We start from the raw sequence: 19,412 nt of genomic DNA on the forward strand, positions 1-19,412 counted from the left end.
GCAGGTGGCTCTGCAGGCCCCATGGTACCCGGCTGTTTCCAAGTCTAGCTGTGCCTGTCTGTGATGTCAGCCTGTCTGACTGGCACCCGGCCCAGCTCCGGTGTGCGTGATGGCATGGGTGTGCTGGAACAGGCTGGTGCAGGGCCGGGGGATAGGTAGGGGATGGGGAAGAAGCTGTGGCCTGCCAGCAGCGGGGTGGGGTGGGGGGGCTGGAATGAAAGTGTACCTACTGCTCTCTCCATGTGCTTCCCAGCTCTGGTAAGGGCTGTCCCCTCCAAAACTGGCTCCTGGAGGCCCAAGCATGTCTGGGGGAGAGGGAGCCCCAAAGCAGCCGGCAGGACCCCACTTGGAATTCCATCTGAGCCCAGAGTCCATGGAGTGCCAGATGCCTCCTGTGGGCACAGGACCTGGGGGCACCTTCACAGACAAGCACCCATTCCCTGCCCTGCATATTTATCTGCCCCAAAGCGGGAGGCCTGGAAGGGCTCAGATGCCTGGAGCCTCATTGGGTTCCGTGAGAGCAGCAAGCTGGCTGCTCCCAGCTCCCGCTGGTCCTCAGCTTGTCCTGCTCTCGGCTATTCCCGCTCTCCAGCTGCTCCACATCCACAGTTACTCCCTCACCTCTGCAACTCTTGCCTCCAGACCTTCTGTGCTCTCCCGCTAGTCCGTGCTCCCAGCTGTTCCTCTAGCTCAGCTCCTCCTGAGGCCCCAGATGCCCTCTCCCACTAGCTACTCTTGCCCTTAAAAACACTGCTGATTTCCAGCTCATCTGACTCCCCAGACGTTTCTTAATTTCAGATCTCCAGACTCTCCCCTCTCCAGCTTCTTTTATCTCTTGGGTCCATTCTCACTCTGCTACATTTCCTGTCCAGATTCTCTGTGGTAGGAAGCTTCTAGCTGGCTCCAATGATCCTTATTCCCTGATTCATGCCCCTGTGTAATCCCCTCCCCTTGAGTATGGGCTGGACCTGGTGACTTGCTTTTAGCTCCTCCCCTCAGTGATGGGGTGTCACTCCTGAGATCAGGTCACAAGAGGCTGACTTCCGTCCTGCTTGCCCTCTCTCTGGCTCTGCTTGCCGCTCTGATGGAAGCCGGCTGCCATGCTGTCAGTCACTCCCTGGAGAGGCCCACAAGGCTTGGAGCAGAGGACAGCCTCCAGCCAGCAGTGAGCAGAGAACTGAAGCCCTCGGCCCCAGGACCCAGAACCGAATGCTGCCAACAGCCACGTGAGCGGGTCCTTGGGGTGACTGCAGCCTGAGACCTTGCGCTCAGGACCAGCTGAGCTGCGCGGCTTCCTGCCCCACAGCCTGTGAGACCGGAACCTTGTGGCTTTAGGACACTGTTTTGGGTGATGCGTTCTGCAGCAATAGATAACTCTTACGCTCTCTTACACGCACACTCGTACAAGCTACTTCTGTTTCCAATAGAGTTGTTTTTTCAGATAATCAATTCCAACTATTCTTCTAATCAGATTACCCAAGTCCAATCACCCTGCTTCTGTGCACATGCTCCTAGATGCTCCGCCCTCCTGGGTACCGTAACTAAATACCATTCTCCCGTCAGTGGCTCCAGCACCTGAGCTCCTTTTCCATCCCAGTCTCTCCTGCCTTCCACATTCTCCTTCTTCTGCCAGAGGCAGGAACCAGGGGTTGATGAGGCAATCAGGGGTCCCCTTCCATCTCCTAATGCATGCAAGCATCCATCGTGTTCATGTTCTCACCCACTCACCCCACACTATCTATACACTAATTCATTCAACTAACTATCCAACTGTCCACTAAGTCATTTACCTATTTATCCATCCATCCATCCATCCATCCATCCATCCATCCGTCCATACCACCATCCCACCCATCCTCTTACCCGTCTGTCCATCACCCAATCATCCACCCACCTCTCCCCTTCACCCATCTTACCCACTCACTCTCCCACACAGCCAGTCAGCCATCAGTAAGTTGACAGTGAACCACCAGTGGAACCCTACCCCGCTCCTTCTGTCTTAGAATGGGGCGAGAACTTCTTTTTCTGCAAACTCCTTCCTGTATCCTCGCCCCAGTACCCTTCCTTCTATACATAGGCCTGCCTGACATCAAAACATATGCTCTTTCCAGTAACACTCCACCACAAATGGAGAAGGAAATCTCCACTGGGGGCTGGGGGGGTGGTGTTGAGGCTGACGGGCTTTGAGGAAAGACACATGAAAGCCTGCAGCCAGTAAAGGAACAGAATGGGGAAGGTGGGAAACGACATCAGAGAGCTTGGGCCAGTTAAGATGAGAGGTGACAATAAGGCGTGAAGCTGGCTGTGACATTGATTTCAAGAGGTGCTGCTCTCCCAGCTCCAGGGTCAACAAATTCACTACCTCCATCACCTTTAGGCAGATGGGTCTGAGAACTGCTTTCCTAGAAAGGCCACCCACTGTGTTTGTCCTGTATCTTAGGATCCCCATTCTCAACCACATCCACTTATGGTTTCTGGTTTCCCTTTGGTTCTGTCCTTCTGTTCTTAAATGATTCTGTGGTTCTGGGCACATCCCTGCAAAGCTTCCCTCTGGCACATCTGAGGAAGGGAGGGATACAGCCAGGGCTCCTCCTGGAATCTCAAGCCCCTCTCCTATCTCCCTGGGCCTGGTCACCAGAGGCCTGTGGTTCCTGTCCCTGGCCTGAGCTAGAGTCACCACCCCAGGGACTGGAGTCCCACGTACCTGCGGCTCCAACGTCATCCTCCTGACCCAGCTCCAGTGGGAACCTTAACAAGCATTGCTTCAGGGCCAGTCACCCAAATCAATTAATGGAATCATTTGGAGCAGCCAATACAGGGCGACATGCCAGGATGGAGAGGCTTTTTTTATCAGTAAAATTGGCAAGAAAGTAAGTTTCAGGCTCACGGCTTCAATTCCAGCCTCCTCAAAGAAGTAAATTGATTTTCCCCAGCTGAAGATACTTAATCTTGAGAATTTAACATTTCTGTACAAGAAAATGTATATAGGTATATATATAAAGGTATATCAATTCCAAAGGGAGATGAATCCCAGGGAACATGTGTGGGGAGGCAGCGGCGATGTGATTCCATGCGAGACTGTGGGTATTTTCCACAATGGAAAGGAGACCTTTTCCCAAATTAATTGGCTTTCTTATCCCTGGGTGTGGAGTCTTTGGCCTTATCGGATCCATGTACTTGAGTAGTTAATCATGTCTCTTGGGTTATTTCCATGGGACCAGGAGCCTCCCTGAGTCCCTTGCCTCTGCCTGCCTGCCGTTATAGTGCACCTGGCCAGGACAGACTCGCTGACCGCCTCGCCAGCAGCAGCCCCTGCTGTCTGCGTGTGCCCCTGAGGCTTGTGTGTGCGTGCCCCTGAGGCTTGTCTGTCTGTGCAGGCCTGCAGGCTGGCCCTGCAGGGGGCAGTCGGGAGGTGAGGGCTGCAGGCTGGAGGGTGGAGGTGGCAGGAGGGGTCAGCCCACTGCATGGACTCCGGTGTCTCACCACGGGGGTTCAAATGCCAGCTCCTTTTGTGACCACAGGCAAGTGATGTCACATCTCTGAGCCTCACTTTCCACTCTGTAAAAATGGGGGTTAGCTTAGCACAGAGCCTGGTTCCTAGGAAGCACTCAACAAGTGGGTGGCATCATTATTTCTCTTTAGGCCTCCTTAATTCTCTTTAAGACTCAGTTTTCTCATCTAGAAATTGGGGATAATAATTTCTAGAGTGCAGAGTTTCTATAGAAATTAGATGACATAATACTCAGCAGTAGAAAACTCCATTGCTGACAGGGGCCAGGCAAGGTATTGTCATTAAATAAGAATGCTGAGTGGAATTCTGATAAACTGGAGAGGGCGGTCACCTCTTGGTTCCTGACAATCGCTGCTCTGCGTGCGAGCTGGCTCCGTGATGCTCGATCTTTCACATTTTTAAGAAGCTGGGAATGTGAATTTTTTTAAATGCAAAAATCTCCCAATTTTAAAATGCTGGCAATGAATTAAAAACATATAAAGGCAATGTGTGGTCCCCCAAATCGTATCTGTGGGCTGAACAGGCCTGTGTATCATTGGTTTCAATAATAAACAATAAAGATAGTTAACATTTCTTGTATGTCTCCTCTGTGTCAGGTTTGGTTCTAAGCTGTCTACATAAATTACCCCATTTAATCATCTCAATAACTCTAGGAGGTGGGTACTATTATCATACCCATTTCATGGATAAGAAAACTGAGGCACAGAGAGGTCTTCAGTAACTGAGTAGTTTTCAGTGACTTCCCATCATCACTGGCTCACTCCTGCACCTACTGCTGCTCCTCTGCCTGCCCGCTCGGAGTCTCCTCTATTGTGAGGCCCTCTGGGCTCCTCCTGAAATGCTAGCTCTGTGCAGAGGCAGACAGCCATCCTGTGATGGAATCACCAATGTCCTCCACAAAGCCCACAGGCTCAATCTGCAGGGACCTGGAAGGAAGGGAGTTCTCCAGGTGCCCACTGGCTGGTCCCTTTCCAACGTGCTCTGGTTAAGTCCTTTGCCTCAGGAGGGGACTACAGGGCAAAAGGAGAAAAAGATCCAGCCTGCTTCCCCGTCTTCTGTCAGCCAACTGGAGGGCATCCAGGGGAGAAAGCCTTTGACTTAAGTGCTTCTTCTATATGCCCGGCACTGGGTTAACCACTGTACAGATCGCAGCTCATTGAATCCTCTTGTTAATTGCTGCATGGTGGGAATCAGCACCGGTGTCATACAGGTGAGCAAACTGAGGCTCAGAGAAGTGAAGTGACTTGCCCAAGGTCACCCAGCAGAGACAACGCCCAAGAGTCAAGTCCTGGTCTGTCTGACTTGAAGACTGATGTGACTTGACGGTGCCAGGCTGCACCACCATGAATTCTGTGTGGTCACTGCATTTCCGTCTCCCACCCTGCTTCTGCTTGAAGGCAGGGCTAAGGCTCTATCAGAAAGGCCAGCAGACAGAGCAGGAGAAACTGGCAGCGGAGATCAGGAGGCGCCCTGCTGAGCCCTCCAGCTCAGGGAAGAGTCTGCTGAGCAGCGGGAAGCCAGGGAGTGGGCTGGATGGCCTTTCCAGGCACGTTTCAGGCTCAGTTGCTAGGACAGGGCAGGGTTGTGCAAGGCGAGGGCTGGGCCATGCCAGGGACCCAGGGGGGCCTGGAATTCTTGGCTCCCAGCCCCCATCCCCTTCCTAAGCTGGGTCCCTCACACAGTCCCTCCCACGCGTGATGCGCCTCCCCCTCCGCAACGCCAAAGAGGGCTAAATCCTTGGAGAAGCTGTCTTCTCACATCCTTTCCCTTCAAAGCTGCCTAGTCCTCCCTGCAAAGAACACGCTTTCCCAACGCTCTCCTTTACATTTTGCCTGCATATTTTTACAGCCAAACAGTGCTTCCAAAGCCCTCCTTTTTCATCTCCTAATTAATTTTTATCTTCCAAGACGGAGGGAGGACGACACAGGAGCCGCTGTTTGTGATGTCTGCTGCTCCCCCACCGCTCTTCAAATGAAATTTCCTTTGGAACGATGGGACTGCCTCTAGCCACGCGTCTCCCAGGCTCAGGGTGTGGGCGAGGGATCTGGAGCCCCCCCCCCCCCCCGAGAGCCCCGCGTCCCGCTTCCTGCTGCCCTCTGTGGACAGGAATGGGTTCTCTCCCTCGAGTTCTACTCTCAGCCAGGGGGGCTTTTTAAGACGGTTTGCAGCCTAACCAGGAACACACGCTAACCACAGAAACAAAGTTGATCTGCCCTGCACCCCGGGACATTCAGGGGGGCCACCTGCTCAGTTCCTGTCCTCAACACGGTCTCCTGCATTTGTTCCACTTGGCTCCTGCCATCTTTTAATTCCATCCCTCAATTCAACAATGGCATCCATGCAACGTGAGTTATTTGAGCAACTATGATGGACAAAGACTGTTATAGAGGATAATGCTCAATTGACTGCGGCTTTACTCTTCCTCAGCGGACTCGTGGAGTGTGGCTGCTCCTTAGAGAAGCCATATGGACACAGTGACAGAGAGCACAGGCCCCAGAGCCAGACTGCTTGGGTTCCAACCCCAGCTCTGCATTCCACTAGCTGTGTGACGTTAGGCAGCAGTATTAACTCAGGTTATTTCCCGAGCCCTACCTTTGTCATGTGTAAAACAGAGATGATAATGATAGTCTCTACCTTCTAGGGTTGTTATGAGGAAGATATGAGTCAATACAGGTAAAGCGCTTGGAACGTTGCCTCACACATAGTAAGAGCTCAACAAATGTCACTATGATCGTTGACTTTGCCAATGTCTCCTAGACATCGGATGGCTACGTCTGGAGCTGATTCCTGTTCAGCCCTAGTGCCAGCCTTGCCATATACACTCACGGGCAGGGGAGAGAATCACCCCTCCAGAAGAAGACCCTAGAGGGGGTATGGGAGAGGGCACCGCGTGTGCAGACAGAATATCTGACCCAACATCGGGGCTCCATCATTGATCTGCTGTGTGATCATGGGCAAATCACGCAGCCTCTCTTTCTCCAGGTTAAACTCAGGTTTCCTTCCAGCTCAGCTTTCTTGCAAGTGGCAATAAGGAGACTACTGCCTTGCCCAGGGGGAGATTTGACTATGGAGGGCAAGGGAGGTGGTGGGGGAGGAAGGAAGTTTGTCCGGGAACCTTCTTGAGAGTTGTTGTTCTTCTCGCTCATCACTGAGGCGGGGTTAATATATCCACATTCAGGCTCCTCTCTGCCTACATCACAGTCCCCCTGCTGCTGCCAGTGAGAGGGAGCTGGGCAAGAAGAGCTTCCCTGAATTAAAGCAGGACGCAGTGTGGCCAGGCATCAAGAGGAATTAACTGGCGATCAGGAGAGCAAGAAAGTGGTTCTGCAGGGGGACGTGGAGCTGCTGCTTCTGGCTGAAGGCCCTTGTGAGCACGGGCCCTTGAGCCCCAGCATCCCAGCTGGGTGGGAACATCTGTGTCCCTCCCCTGCCCTCTTCACTGCGCCATTTGCAGGGAAGGCGGGCAAGGGTGGAGCAGGCCACGGGAGGTGCTGCTTGATGCTGAGGACAGCAGCTCAATGGGGAGCTGGGACCAGGCTCCTGGAAGCCAATCTGAGCATCTTAGCATGGAGGGAGGCAAGGGCATCCAATCAGTGGCAATGAGCCTGCACCAGGCTTATTTATGCCGCTTCCCTTTGATCGGGAGCCCTGCTTAGAGACGGGCTCATGCGTAATGCATGAGAGATGCTCCGGCACACTCAAAGGGCTGGGCCGCAGCCTGGGGATAGGCATGAGCAGGCGTACACACATGCACACACATGCATGGGCTATTACACACACGTGCAGACACATGTGTGCAGGGGCCATCACACACACACAGGCCCATCCCCCCACACGCACACTAGTCTAGGCACACCCATGGGGACACTTAAGCAGGAGGACATGCATATACTCTCCACGCACGTGTACATGTAGACACTCTGGCACACGTTTGCATACACTCACAGGCACATTATCCACATGCCCAGATCACAGAGATGCATGCACACAAATGCTTGCCAGTACACATACACACACATGCAGACACTGTCCAAGCACAAAGACACACAGGGAGACCCTTGTGCATGGGCACACGTGTTCACATACACGAATGCACATTTATAGGTATTATATACTGCTACATGTGCACGTGCACGTACGCACATACTCACGTACTGCTCACACTCATGAACACATGCCGAGAGAGCTCCTAGCGTGCCTATGACAATGCTTTCTCTTCCCCTCACCCTAAATACATGGACCTCTTAGGAAGGCTGTGTTTGCTGCTTCTCAGTGGCAGCAGCAACACCCAGGAGGGGAGCCCTTTTCCTCTCCTTTCTCTTCCCTAAGCAGCTGCTTCTGCCCTCAGCGAGGGAGCCAGAGAGGCTAGCCTAGGGTAAGTGCTGTGGGGCTCTGCGGCCCAGGAGGCTGAAGGCTTTCCCAAGCCAACCTCTTTCTTCTCCCCTCACTCAAATCCACCACTCAGAGGCTTAGCCTGCAAGGAGGCAAGGGCTAAGGGATGGGGAACGAGGAAAGGGAACTTCCCCAGGCTTTCAGACTGACTGACGGCAACTGACTAATAAACAAATAAAGGCATGTTTGTGCTTCCGGCCTTGCTTCTCCTGCCCCCTTCTCTAGCCTCATCTCTCCACCTGTCCTCCTCTGATGATTTAAGGAAACACAGCACATTCACACTGCTTGTCCCAGATATGGAAACTTCTAAGATCTGTGCTGGGACCAACCCAGATGGCCACATCACCACAGCTTCCCAGAGTCAACCAGTCCACAACAGGGAGCGGCTGAGCCCTGGTGTTTTCTGGCCCGTGGGCTCTGTGTGGTTAGGCAAGGACAGTGAAGGGTGGAGGAGGGTCAGCTCGTGGAGCTGCAGTGGGAGGGAGAGGGTCTCACCTTGAAGAAGGTCATGGTGGCCCCATCCTTGACAGCCCCATACTCGATTTTGGTTTGCTTGGCCAGGTCATCGGCAGAGTCAATGGGCGATTCCATGCGCTCCACGGTCAGAAAGGCGGCCAGGTTGGCCGTGTAGGAGGAGATGATGATGAGCGTGAAGAACCACCAGATGCCACCAATGATGCGTGTGGACAGGGCTTTGGGCATCAGTTCAGACCCTGGGAGAAGGAAGGAGACAGTGGTCCCTGATGATGTTCAGACCAGGGCTGCTTGGGTCTTCTGGGTCATGGACTCCACTGACAACCTAATAATGGTGGAGACCCTTTCCCTAGACCAGGGGTTCTCAAAGTGTAGTCCCTGGACCAGTGGCATCAGCATCACCTGGGAACTTGTTAGAAATGCACATTCTCAGGCCCCATCCCAGGACCTACTGACAGTAACTTCAGGGGGTGGGGCCAGCAACGTGGGTTTCATTAGTCCTCCAGGTGATCCTGATGCAGGCTAAAATTTAAGAACCACTGCTCTAGAACAACATACACAGGCACAACATTTCACAGGCTCGTCAGACCCTCTGATGCCAATCCATGGACCACCTGTGTGGTCCCAGGTTCGAAACACCTGGGAGGCGGAACCCCGGGGTTCTTGAATGAACCCAGCCCCTAACTCTCTGTGTGATCTTGTGCCAGACACCTGCCCTCTCTGGGACTCTGCAAAGCATGCAGATTCGTCCTTCCTCTGTCTCAGCCTCACACAAATACTGTGATGCTGCAATGATATAATTTGAGGCGAAATTGTGTTGGAAATACAAGTGGTATACAAATACAAGATTGCCATGCGGTGCTTTGCAGGAGGAGAAAAATCAACATTTTCTGAAGCTCTTTGCTGAAATAGATCACTCTTCTCCCTGACCTTGGGTGGGGAGCACAATTTAGATGAAACCTCCTAACTGAAGTAATTAACTAGGCGGCTTTCAAGAGATTTAAATAGCAAGTGACTCCTGAACTTTCCAGAATATTTGGACCTGCAATCTGAAAAGTGTCTTCTTTGATATGGATGATTTTTTTTTCCTCAAAGAAATCACTCAAGGGAGAGTTTTTCAAATACATAACTATTTTTCTCCCTTCTAATCAAAACCTCGCAGGGAATACATCAGGGGCCAGTGCTTTGAATAGCAGCAGGAGGTGGGAGAGGAGAAGCTATTACTGCACTGAGGGGCTTCCAGGTCTTTCCCAACTGTCACTGAACAAAGATGATGGATAAAGAAGCAAGGTGAGGCTTCAGGACACTCATTAATAGCAGAGACAAAATGAGACACTTCCCTTAAAAGCTGCCTGTCCCTTTCCGGCTGCTGGAGACCACCGAGGCTCCTTGGCTTCTCCTCCCAACCAGCCTCCCCCAGCCTCCCTGCCTGACCCTCCCCCAGAATCCTCCAAGCTAGAGGCTAGAGCTGCTGCCTAAAGGGAGGACTTAATTTGGTTGTTTGCTTGGTGAGCTCTGCCAGATTCTGTTGGACCCTCCCCAGACCCAAACCACCCCCCTGGCCTCTGTCATGGCTGGGACATCACTCAGGTGGTGGCAGATTATCTTTCTTCCTTCTTCATTCAAGAGCCCAGCACAGAGCTTGGCGTATACTGGGCACTCAGGACACACTGGGTAATGTCACTCATTCAGCATTTGTTGGTGGATGTCTATTGAGGACCAGGGTTGGTCCCAGGGCTGGGCCTTGAGGATACACCAAGATAAGTGAGGGACAAGGAAATTTCTTTGCCCCTGGATCCCCTTCCCTCCCCTGCCCCCTTGTCACCTACTGTCCCTCAATGGGACCCTAACACAGGCAGAGACTTGTTCCACCTATTCCCTGAGATACGAGGCTCTGGACATGTGACTCGATAGGCAGAAGCCATAAGCACATGGCTCCTGGCCACCATGGCTGGGGTGGGGGTTCTCCCTGGGGGATCTTTCCTGGCTGGGGCCCTCCCCCTGTGCCTGCCCTCCAGCCCATGGTGTCTCTGCACCATGCTCCTTGCAGCCAGAGCAGTTGCTCTGCTTTCTGCGATATTCCAGCAGCTGTAGATCTTTCCAAAGAGTAGGCTGCCAGCCTGGGGTCAGGTGCAGTACACTGTCCCTCCCTCAAGAACGTGGTATCCTTCTGTGTATCCCATCTCTGATGCACTCAGGCTGAAGTTCCCACCTCAGACATGACTCTTCCTATTCCCAGGATCCCCACAAGCAGGTGGTCATCAAGTCCTGTCCCTGCTACATCCTGAAGTTCTCTTAGTCCATCTCTGCCCACATGGTCACTACCCCGGTTCAGGTCTCATGATCTCATTCCTGAAATGGCCTCCCACTCAGCCTCCCTGATGCCAGTCTCCCTCCATCCATAGACCAACTCTGCTCAGCCAGATTCCACGGTGGTGAGGCCTTCTGTCAGGTTGGCCCCAGCAAGCAGGATGCTCTATGTCCACTGCAGCTGGAGCAGGAGGGGCTAAGGATGAGCCCTGCACACTGTGGGTGGGGGTGGCTTATCGGCCTCAACCCCTGAGATGGTATAGCCACAGTAGTGGTCGAGGATGAGGACCTGGGGCAAGGGCACACACCTGGGTATCCAGGTGTTTCCAACCTTCTGATGGCTCAGCAGCTCAGAATGCCTGGAGGGTGGGCTGGCTTTGCAGACTCCATGGAGGCTGAGGGGCCCCCTGGGGAGACGAGCCCCCCCCCCCGCCCCCGCCACGGCCCAGGGAGAGGGCACATACCTTGCTGCATCAGGGACCCCATTCCAAACCAGAAGCTGTTCAGCAGAGTAAAGTTGTTTTCTACCACCTCAGAGCCAGGGTTGCAGGGGTGAGCATCGTACCACTCATAAGGGCTGAACCTGCAGCAGGAAGAGGGGTGAACAGCAGTGAGGCCAAGCTGTGGAGAGATGGCAGGGAAGGGGTGTCTGCACCACACAAGACAGATGTTTAGCAAACATCGATGTGCCCACCACTTTCGCATCAATTTCCTCTTATTCTGCTGGGCAGGCAGGGAATGGAAACTCAGGGCCATTTTCCTTCTTATTTATCGTTAGTGCCCTTTTCTGGTTATAAAAGTAATTCAGCAGTATCTCTTAAAATTAAAAGTGCACATGCCCTTCAACCTAGCAATTCTGCGACTCATTATCCATCCTAGAAAAACCACTCGTAAGTGAGCATAAAAAGAGGCACACAAGGGTGTTTATCAAAGCATTGTTTGTAATCGTGAAAACTGGAAACAACCTCCATGTCCTTCAATAGAGGGATGATTAAACTATGCCACGACCGCACTTTGAAATATCACGCAGCTGTTAAAAGAGAACAAGATACTTCTAGACGTGCCCCCGGGGAAAGATCTCCCACACATATTGTTTGGTTAAAAAAAAAGTGATACTGTATGATCTCACTCATATGTAGAATATAAACCAACACATGGACAGAGAAAACTGCACTGTGGTTACCAGAGGCAGTGGGGGTGGGGGGTGGGCACAAGGGGTGAAGGGAGTCATATATATGGTGATCGACAAACAAAAATGCACAACCCAAAATTTCACAATGTTAAAAACCATTAAAACATAAAAAAAAAAAGTGATAAAAATAACAATATGATCACATTCATATAAATAGATTCCTGAAGACACAGCTATACATCTCTTTATGTACCTTTGTATATAAACGCAATTAAAGGGTCTGAAAGGATCCATATTTAAAAAATATTTGTGTTTACCTCTGCAGAGGAGAGTTAGAACGGCAGAAAGAATTTCTGGGAGGCCTGTTGCATTTTATGAATTTTAAAAAATGAGAACGGGCTTCTGAATGACTTGTATACTTAAAAACAACTTAAAATGGAAAAAAAGTAAAACATGCTCTTTATAAAATATTCAAATAGTATAGAGGAATACAAAGAGAAAGGGAAAGTACTCCGTGATCCCATCCCCCCAGAGAGAACAAAGTGCTGTGTAATTTTTCAGATTTTTTCTCTCTGAATATACAAATGCATGTATGACGGGAAAAAATTATTTAAAGCCCCCGCCCCACTGCCTTCTAAGGAAAAGAAGTCCTGATCAATAGGGATCTTTGTTTCCTGCGTGAGTTCCAGTTGAGGAAATGTAAGGAGGAGGGAGCTAGAACATTCCAGAGAGACTGTGACCTTGGAGAAAGTGCCCGAGCTGGAGATACACGAGGCTGCTGTGGTGGACCGGGGGTAGGATCTGACATGAGAGACGCGTCCAGTGGAATTTTGGTTTGTTTTTGAAAGTGTGATGGGCTTTAAGCGTGATGCTGTGATTTTCCTTTCCCACGCCCCTTCCAGAAGCTTTGATAAATTATACACTGATCACCCACGCTCACGTGAGAAGAATTTTGTTTTCATGAAGCGGGAAGATCCTACAGATAGGAAATTCCAAAGTGAGGCTTTAAACCAAGATGGGGATTTTCAAAGAGAATGACCACGAACTGGTTAGAGGCTCTAAAAATCCACATGGAAGAGAGCCAGGATGAAGAGAGCAGAGAGGAGAGGCTGTTGAGAGAAGGGTATTTGGAGAAAGCCTTGGGAGAGCTGTGCGTTCAGTGCTCCCCCTTCTCCTGCCAAGACTAAGGGAGAGGGGCTCCTCCAGGACCGTGGGGGAAGCTCAGTGTGTGGCCCTATAGGGAGCAGATGTGGGGGCCACTGCTGCCTGGCAAGTCTGGAGAGCAGGGGCGGGGCTGATGTGTGCTTCCCGGGTGCAGGCAGGACAGCGAGTCCCTGCTGACAGCACTGTTTCCCCTGGACCAGAGGGGCCCACGCAGAAGAGAGATCCAGCCCGGGTCCACCATGACTCTCCTCCAAGAAGGACCATGGGACTCCAACAGGGAGAGGCCACGGGGCATGGGCTGCTGAGCGGGGCAGTGGGCCGTCCAAGGAGGCACTGCCAAAGGGGGTCCAAGTGGGGGCAAGGGGAAACGTCCAATTTGTGAACGAAATGGAGATGTTGAGGACTCTACTGGACTGAACCTTCTAACATCTCAGTTGAAAGAGTATGTCTGTGGTTTAGAGCGACACCTAGGTTTCTGTGATCTGGAAGTGAGTTCCAGGCTCTGGCAGAGCTTTCCTTGGGGGCAAGAACGTCACCTCTGACCACACTGGAAGGTGGAATGAGAGACAAAGTAGATGATTTCTGGGGAGGTCTCGTGAGTCCTGCTTTTTTAGTGTACCAGTTTCACACACACACACACATATATGATATATGTGACAATTTTGACACAAAAAATGCCATATCATACCATGATACTGTCCTAGAACTCGGTTTTTCACTTAATAAGTCACCAGACTCTTTCCAGATCAGTTCTTCCAGATCCACCTCATTCTCTATACGTTTTTTCATAGGTGTTTTTAACCATTCTTCTACTGACGAGCACCTAGGCTGTCCCTGTCTTTCACTGTCGTACACTCTACTGAAAGACACATCCTGGGACACACCTCTGAGGGCACCCATGCCAAAGGGCGGTCTTGTCCTCTGGGGCTTTGCTGAGAAGGCTTTCTAGATTTGGGTGGACTGGAAAGTGGGGCTCAGTGGTGATTTTCAATAGGATAAATTCCCCGTGGTGGAATTGCTTATCATGATAAAAATAACTGGTTCTCGAATGGGCCTCTTGGTTATCAAAGGGTATGATGGGCTGGGATTCTCACCAGCCCCTGAGAGGGTGACAGCGAGGTGGCTGCCCATTTCACAGATGGGGAGGTGGCTCAGAGCAGTGAGGTGATGGAGATGCTGCAGTCAGTGGCTTGGAGGGCCCAGACTCTAACCCCAGGACCACAGGAGGGAAGAGGAGTGGGATGAGCATGGGACAGTAAGGAAGGTGCCCCCGAAGTTAATGGTGGATCTTGAATTCATGGCTTGTGGCTGCAAAGGGTTCTCCCAGTCTTGCAAGTAGGTGGGAGCTAGTAGAGGCTGACCTGGAGATACTCTGTCTCCACTCAGGGGAGAAGGCTAAACTCTGGCCCCAGTGATGGAGGTGTAGACAGAGCACTGACGGTGGCTGGGACCTTCTCTCCCCTGGGACACTCCCCTGCACCAGATTTGTCTGGAATGTGACTCCTGGGGCTGGACTGGTAGCTCACCCTCAGCCCTGCCTCCCGGGTCAGGCTCTTAGGATTATCTCCTCACCACGAGTGCCAACTGTCCTGTTCTCTGTGGTGAGAAAGTGCCCTCTACTCCCTTCCTTTTTCCTTCTACCTCACCAGGCATGAAGCAGAATATCCTGGTGGTAGAGAAAGGCTAGGCCAGTTTGCAAGATGGATAGCCCTGTGCCATGCTGGAGCTGCCCCGGAGGGGGCCTGGGGACCTGCCCACCCTTCACAGACCCCATCTCTTAGGTGTACGCGCAGCTGTGTCCAGATCTCTAGCAGCTAACATGGAGTGGTCCAAAGGACACAGGCCACATGTATAGGGGGACAGAGGGCCACATCCACCCTACAGATGTGCTATGCTTGATCCTGACGGTGTTATAAAAAATCAAATTAGTCATCACATACAAAAGCTATGAAATGTCACATAAAAATCTGAATCTCTCTAAAATTCCTAATCCCTGTGGTGCTGGCCCTGCATTCCTGCCTAGCGCATCCACTGGAGCTGGCGAGCAGCTGCCCCTTTCACCAGGTATGCGCCCCCCAGTTTGCTTACACTCCCTGCTGCCTACCCCTCTACCTGCCTCATTCCCTCACGCTTCCTTTCTGGCCCCGGCAAGCACCTGTGTTTGTCCCCCCTGATTTGAAGTCAGACAGGTCTTGGTTTGAAGCCCAACTCTCTGCCAAGACAAAGCTTTCTGACTTTGGGCAATGACTTAACCTCTCTGAGCCTCAGTTTCTGCTTCTGTAAAGTGGGGATAATTATACCTATCTCACAGGACTGTTGTAAGGATTTAACAGGATGGGTGTGAATTGTATTGCGTGAATGCTACACAAAGTGACAGTTGTACTATGAGGCAGTTCATGGCTCTGTGGCCAAGACTCTTGCCCCTCTCCTCTCCCCTCAGGTGTCCTGTGTCATTCTAGCAGCTCCCATCTCCCCCAGAAAGTCTCCCCAGCCTAACCTTGGGAAGAGAGCTCCCACCTTCTTGGCCAGAAGGTAGGGATGGAAAGCAGGTTTGGCCGCCAGCAGCCGATGAAAGGCCGGGAATTGGAGGGGGATGGGACAGACATCAAACAGGCAGAACTGATGCCGGAAAAGCTCGAGCTGTTTTTGAGGGGGTGGGGAGCTGAGAGGCTGGCTAGAGCTGCTAAAATTATGGTGAGAGCTCCAGAGAGCGGCTCCTGGCTTTCAAAGGCTTGTTAGACCATTAGAGACAAGAGGCGTAATGAAGGCCTCTCTGTGGCAGGCTGGGCTGCCGGCTGGGCTGAGCAGGCAGGCAGCACCAGGCCGGCCTGCAGCAAAGGGCTTCGGAGGCAGGACAATTTCATCTCTCACATCCTTGCCTTTGGTCTCTCTCTGTGTGGGAGGAGGGAGCAAAGGGGAGCGGGCTGGGGGGAAGGCTTTCAAAGAAGACTCAGGAGAAAAAAAAGGCCGAAACACCGAGTCCTTGGATCTCAAATTGCCTCTCCAGAGAAGTCTCTCTTTGCACATTGTTAGGATTTAGAGAAAAAAGAACCGGGGCAGGGGCTGGGCTGGAGCCTGGAGGGAGGGGGCAGAGGGCCCAGGGTCCAGCAGCCACCAACTTGGTGCCAGGGCAGAGGACAGATGTCCAGGTGGCCAGAGATGTGAGTTGTAGCTAAAACATTTGGTGATCCGAGTTTAAATGCTGGATGTGTCACTTATTGCCAGGATGGCCTTGGTGAGTATCGAGCCTTCCTGAGCCTCAGATGTCTCCTCTTCACAGCAGGCTGTGACAATTAAATTAGACAATGGCTGTGATGCACAGAGCATGGTGGTTGGCAAACACTCAGGTGTTCAGTAAACACTGGGCTACACCTAGCCCCTAGTGACCGCCTCCTACCATCCACCAGCAAGGATGGGCCATGTCAACGTCATGTGAGCAACCAAAAGGGCAAGGTGTTGCTAACACGTGTTATTACAGACAGGTAGACATGTACGTGGCCATGTTTCTGCATGTGTGTATGTGTGTGAGTTTATGTGGCACTATTCTCCCTGCTGTTAGGGATTAGATGGACACACTGTTTTCCAAGTTTCAAGCCACCTGCTGGGCCACCCAACGCACTGAGTCTGCTGTGCTGGGCGCCTGGCCCAGGTGGTGCTGCTCTGGGCAAGGTCTTAACCTCTCCAGCCTGCTCATAGGACCTGGGGTGCAACTGCTGCTTCTCAGACTCACGGACACAGACCAGGGTAAGGACCGGAGGATTCAAGCTTGGAGGACCAAGGAATATTCCCTGAGGGATATGAAGGGATCTGAGCTACAGGGAGGGAGAGAGGAGCAGGCACAGCAATGGCCTGAGCCTGGGCCTTCCGTGCCAAGGACTGAGGATGTGGGGACTTGCCTGGCTCCTAAATACCCAACCTTGGGCCAGAGCTCTGGCCAAGGCATTGCCTTTACCTGGCGATGACAAAGAGGACACAGCTGACACCCAGGTAGGCGAGGAGCACGTACATCCAGATGTCCGGGGACAGGGGGTTGAGGAAGGAGAAGACACTGGGGTTGGTGCCATTGGGCTTGCGATACAGGATGCTCACACCGAGCGTCATGAAGGGCTTGGAGAAATCAATGGCCTTCTCGCGGACGTGGGTGATGGTCAGGGGCGCCACGGCCAGATCTGCTTTCTGCAATGAGAGGGAGAGAGAGACAGATGGACAGACTATGAGCAAAGCCTAAGACCAGCAGTGGACAGAATACCCCTTCTTGGAGTGGAGTCCGTTGCCTGAGCCCTGGATCACTTAACCACTCTTCAGTTTCAACATTTATGGACTCTTCTTCTGAGCTAGGCCATGCCCATGGTGCTGGGGAGACAATGACAAACTAGACTTAACTCCTCTTCTCCAAGAGCTCACAGCCTGGAAGAAGAGGATGGTGGCATAAACATGCAGAGAACGGAACCCTATTAAGACTGTAACCCACATGGTCCATTCTGAAAACGGTGCTTTGTCAAACAGAGTTCAGCAACTTACCAACATTTAAACATCACTCACGTTCTTTATTTGTGACCTTCAAACATCATGAAGAGGACACAGAATCCACAACAACCCTTATTTAAATCTGTTTTTCTCTCTATCCATTTCTTGACTGCTTCACCCCATTCTGGATATTCTATATATCCTAAAAGCCCCCAAAACCAGTTGGGCAAAAATAATACCCTCCTTGGAGGGAGAGGGCAGAGAAGAAATTAAACAGGCAAATTCAGAGCCCTCTTTAATAGGTGAAGGGAGGGAAGAGAGCAGAGCAGAGGAGTAAAGGAAGGAGGTGGGGAAGGCTAGGAACGTTCATATGTTGATAAATTTTAGCCCATCACAATTTTAATGAGGGGAATAATTAAAGTTCTATCTCTTTGGTCTGAGCTTTTCCTGATTAAAAAATCTACCATCCCTCATTCCCATCTTTCCAGCCTCACCCCACTGCTCTCCTCCTACATGTGAACCCATTTAACTGCTTCCTGTTTACCACATTCCCCTTTCCACCTCCATACATCGCACACACTGTGCCCCCTTGACAATGCCTCTCCCTGCTGTCTAACTCTTACTACATTCCATATTCCTTTGCACGTGCTACCTCTTCAAAAAAGCCCTCCTTGATAGCCTCCAGTTCTAAATTCCCATGAAGCTCGCATCGTCTCATGGAAGGTCCTAACCTGCTTAGTTGGAATGGCAGTATGGGTGGCCATGTGACCTTCAGTCTTATCTGCCTATTTCCCTGTGAGTTCCTAAGCTCAATTGGGACTGTGGCTGATTTATTGTTTCGTTTCTCCATTCCCAAGCCCCATACTAGTCTCTGTAATATTTGTTAATTACTAATGTTTCCCTCTGAGAGGCTGCCCCTTGGGCTGCCGTGGATATTTACATATCAGAATGTGAACCGACTTATCACTTCCCTTCTTCAGGTGGGCAGGACAAAAAAGGAGGCTGGCTCCCAAAGAGCGGCACTAAGACCCTTTTTCTAAGACCTCTGAGACCCCCTCCCAAGGCAATAGTCTCTAGATAGCCACCTACTGGCTTGGTCTAGCTTCATTCATTCATTTATTCATTCATTGTTTTATGAGATCCACTAGGCACTAGGGATAGAGAACTGAGCCAAATAGACATGGTTTCTGCCCTCATGGGGCTTACAGCCTAGTAGATGAGATAGACATTAATCAAATTGTCCACTAAGTGGTAACTGTTAACACTATCTCTGATGTCACCAATCCTACACTAGGAACCAGCAACCAAGTTGAAATCAGACTTCAAGGAAGGGAGGTATGGGTAGAACCCCAGCTCCTAAACGCCTTCGCAAGTGCCCCAGGCTGGGGGTTGCTGGCACACACACAGCCCTGATGTGGCTCACTCCAATGTTTCTTCTTCTAATGGCAGCCCCCATAGCCAATTAGTGACACTTGAAGGCCAAGGAGTGGGTGAACCTTAGAACCCGGGAAAGGCAGAGAGGAGGAGCCTAGTACGAAGGATGTTTCATATTGGGACCTTCCTTTTGTAAATTTCTGAAGGTGTGAGTTGGAACTTGCCTAGCTGTGAAGGCAGAGGAAGAAGAAACAGGCACCTGCTGCCACCGCAGCTCCCTGGAGCTCTCTCAGTTCAGGGTGTGTACAAAGGAGAGCCACAAAAGGAGACAGAACTATCAGGGTACTGTGCAGAGGGACTGATGTGTAGTTGCTCAAGACCTACTGTGCACCAGTCCCAGATGCAGTGGTGAGCTCTCATGGAACTTCCGGTCTAGTGAGCCCCTTTGGGGGGCTGTGGCTAGGACTCCGAGTGGGTGGGGGCAGGGAGGGGCCCCCTGGAAGGTCTCTTTCAGTCCTGAAGTTCTAGGATCCTCTATAATGTTGGCATGACAGGGGTGTAGTGGGCTTTTGATTCTAGAACTTGGCC

At 51.6% G+C, this 19,412-nt stretch overlaps 1 protein-coding gene across 1 annotated transcript in view; it reads right to left on the reverse strand.

Annotated features, from left to right (window-relative positions):
* Positions 1 to 19,412, reverse strand: part of GRIK3 (glutamate ionotropic receptor kainate type subunit 3) — a 221,393-nt gene that overhangs the window by 9,102 nt on the left and 192,879 nt on the right. Inside the window, exons 11-13 of the mRNA XM_058553711.1 lie at positions 16,936 to 17,159; positions 11,152 to 11,270; positions 8,399 to 8,616 (exon numbers count right to left, since the gene is read on the reverse strand). Of these exons, the coding sequence (XP_058409694.1) occupies positions 8,399 to 8,616; positions 11,152 to 11,270; positions 16,936 to 17,159 (561 nt within the window). The remainder of the gene's footprint in view (positions 1 to 8,398; positions 8,617 to 11,151; positions 11,271 to 16,935; positions 17,160 to 19,412) is intronic.

The sequence above is a fragment of the Diceros bicornis genome, chromosome 13, assembly GCF_020826845.1.
Source record: "Diceros bicornis minor isolate mBicDic1 chromosome 13, mDicBic1.mat.cur, whole genome shotgun sequence".
Classification (NCBI taxonomy): Eukaryota; Metazoa; Chordata; class Mammalia; order Perissodactyla; family Rhinocerotidae; genus Diceros; species Diceros bicornis.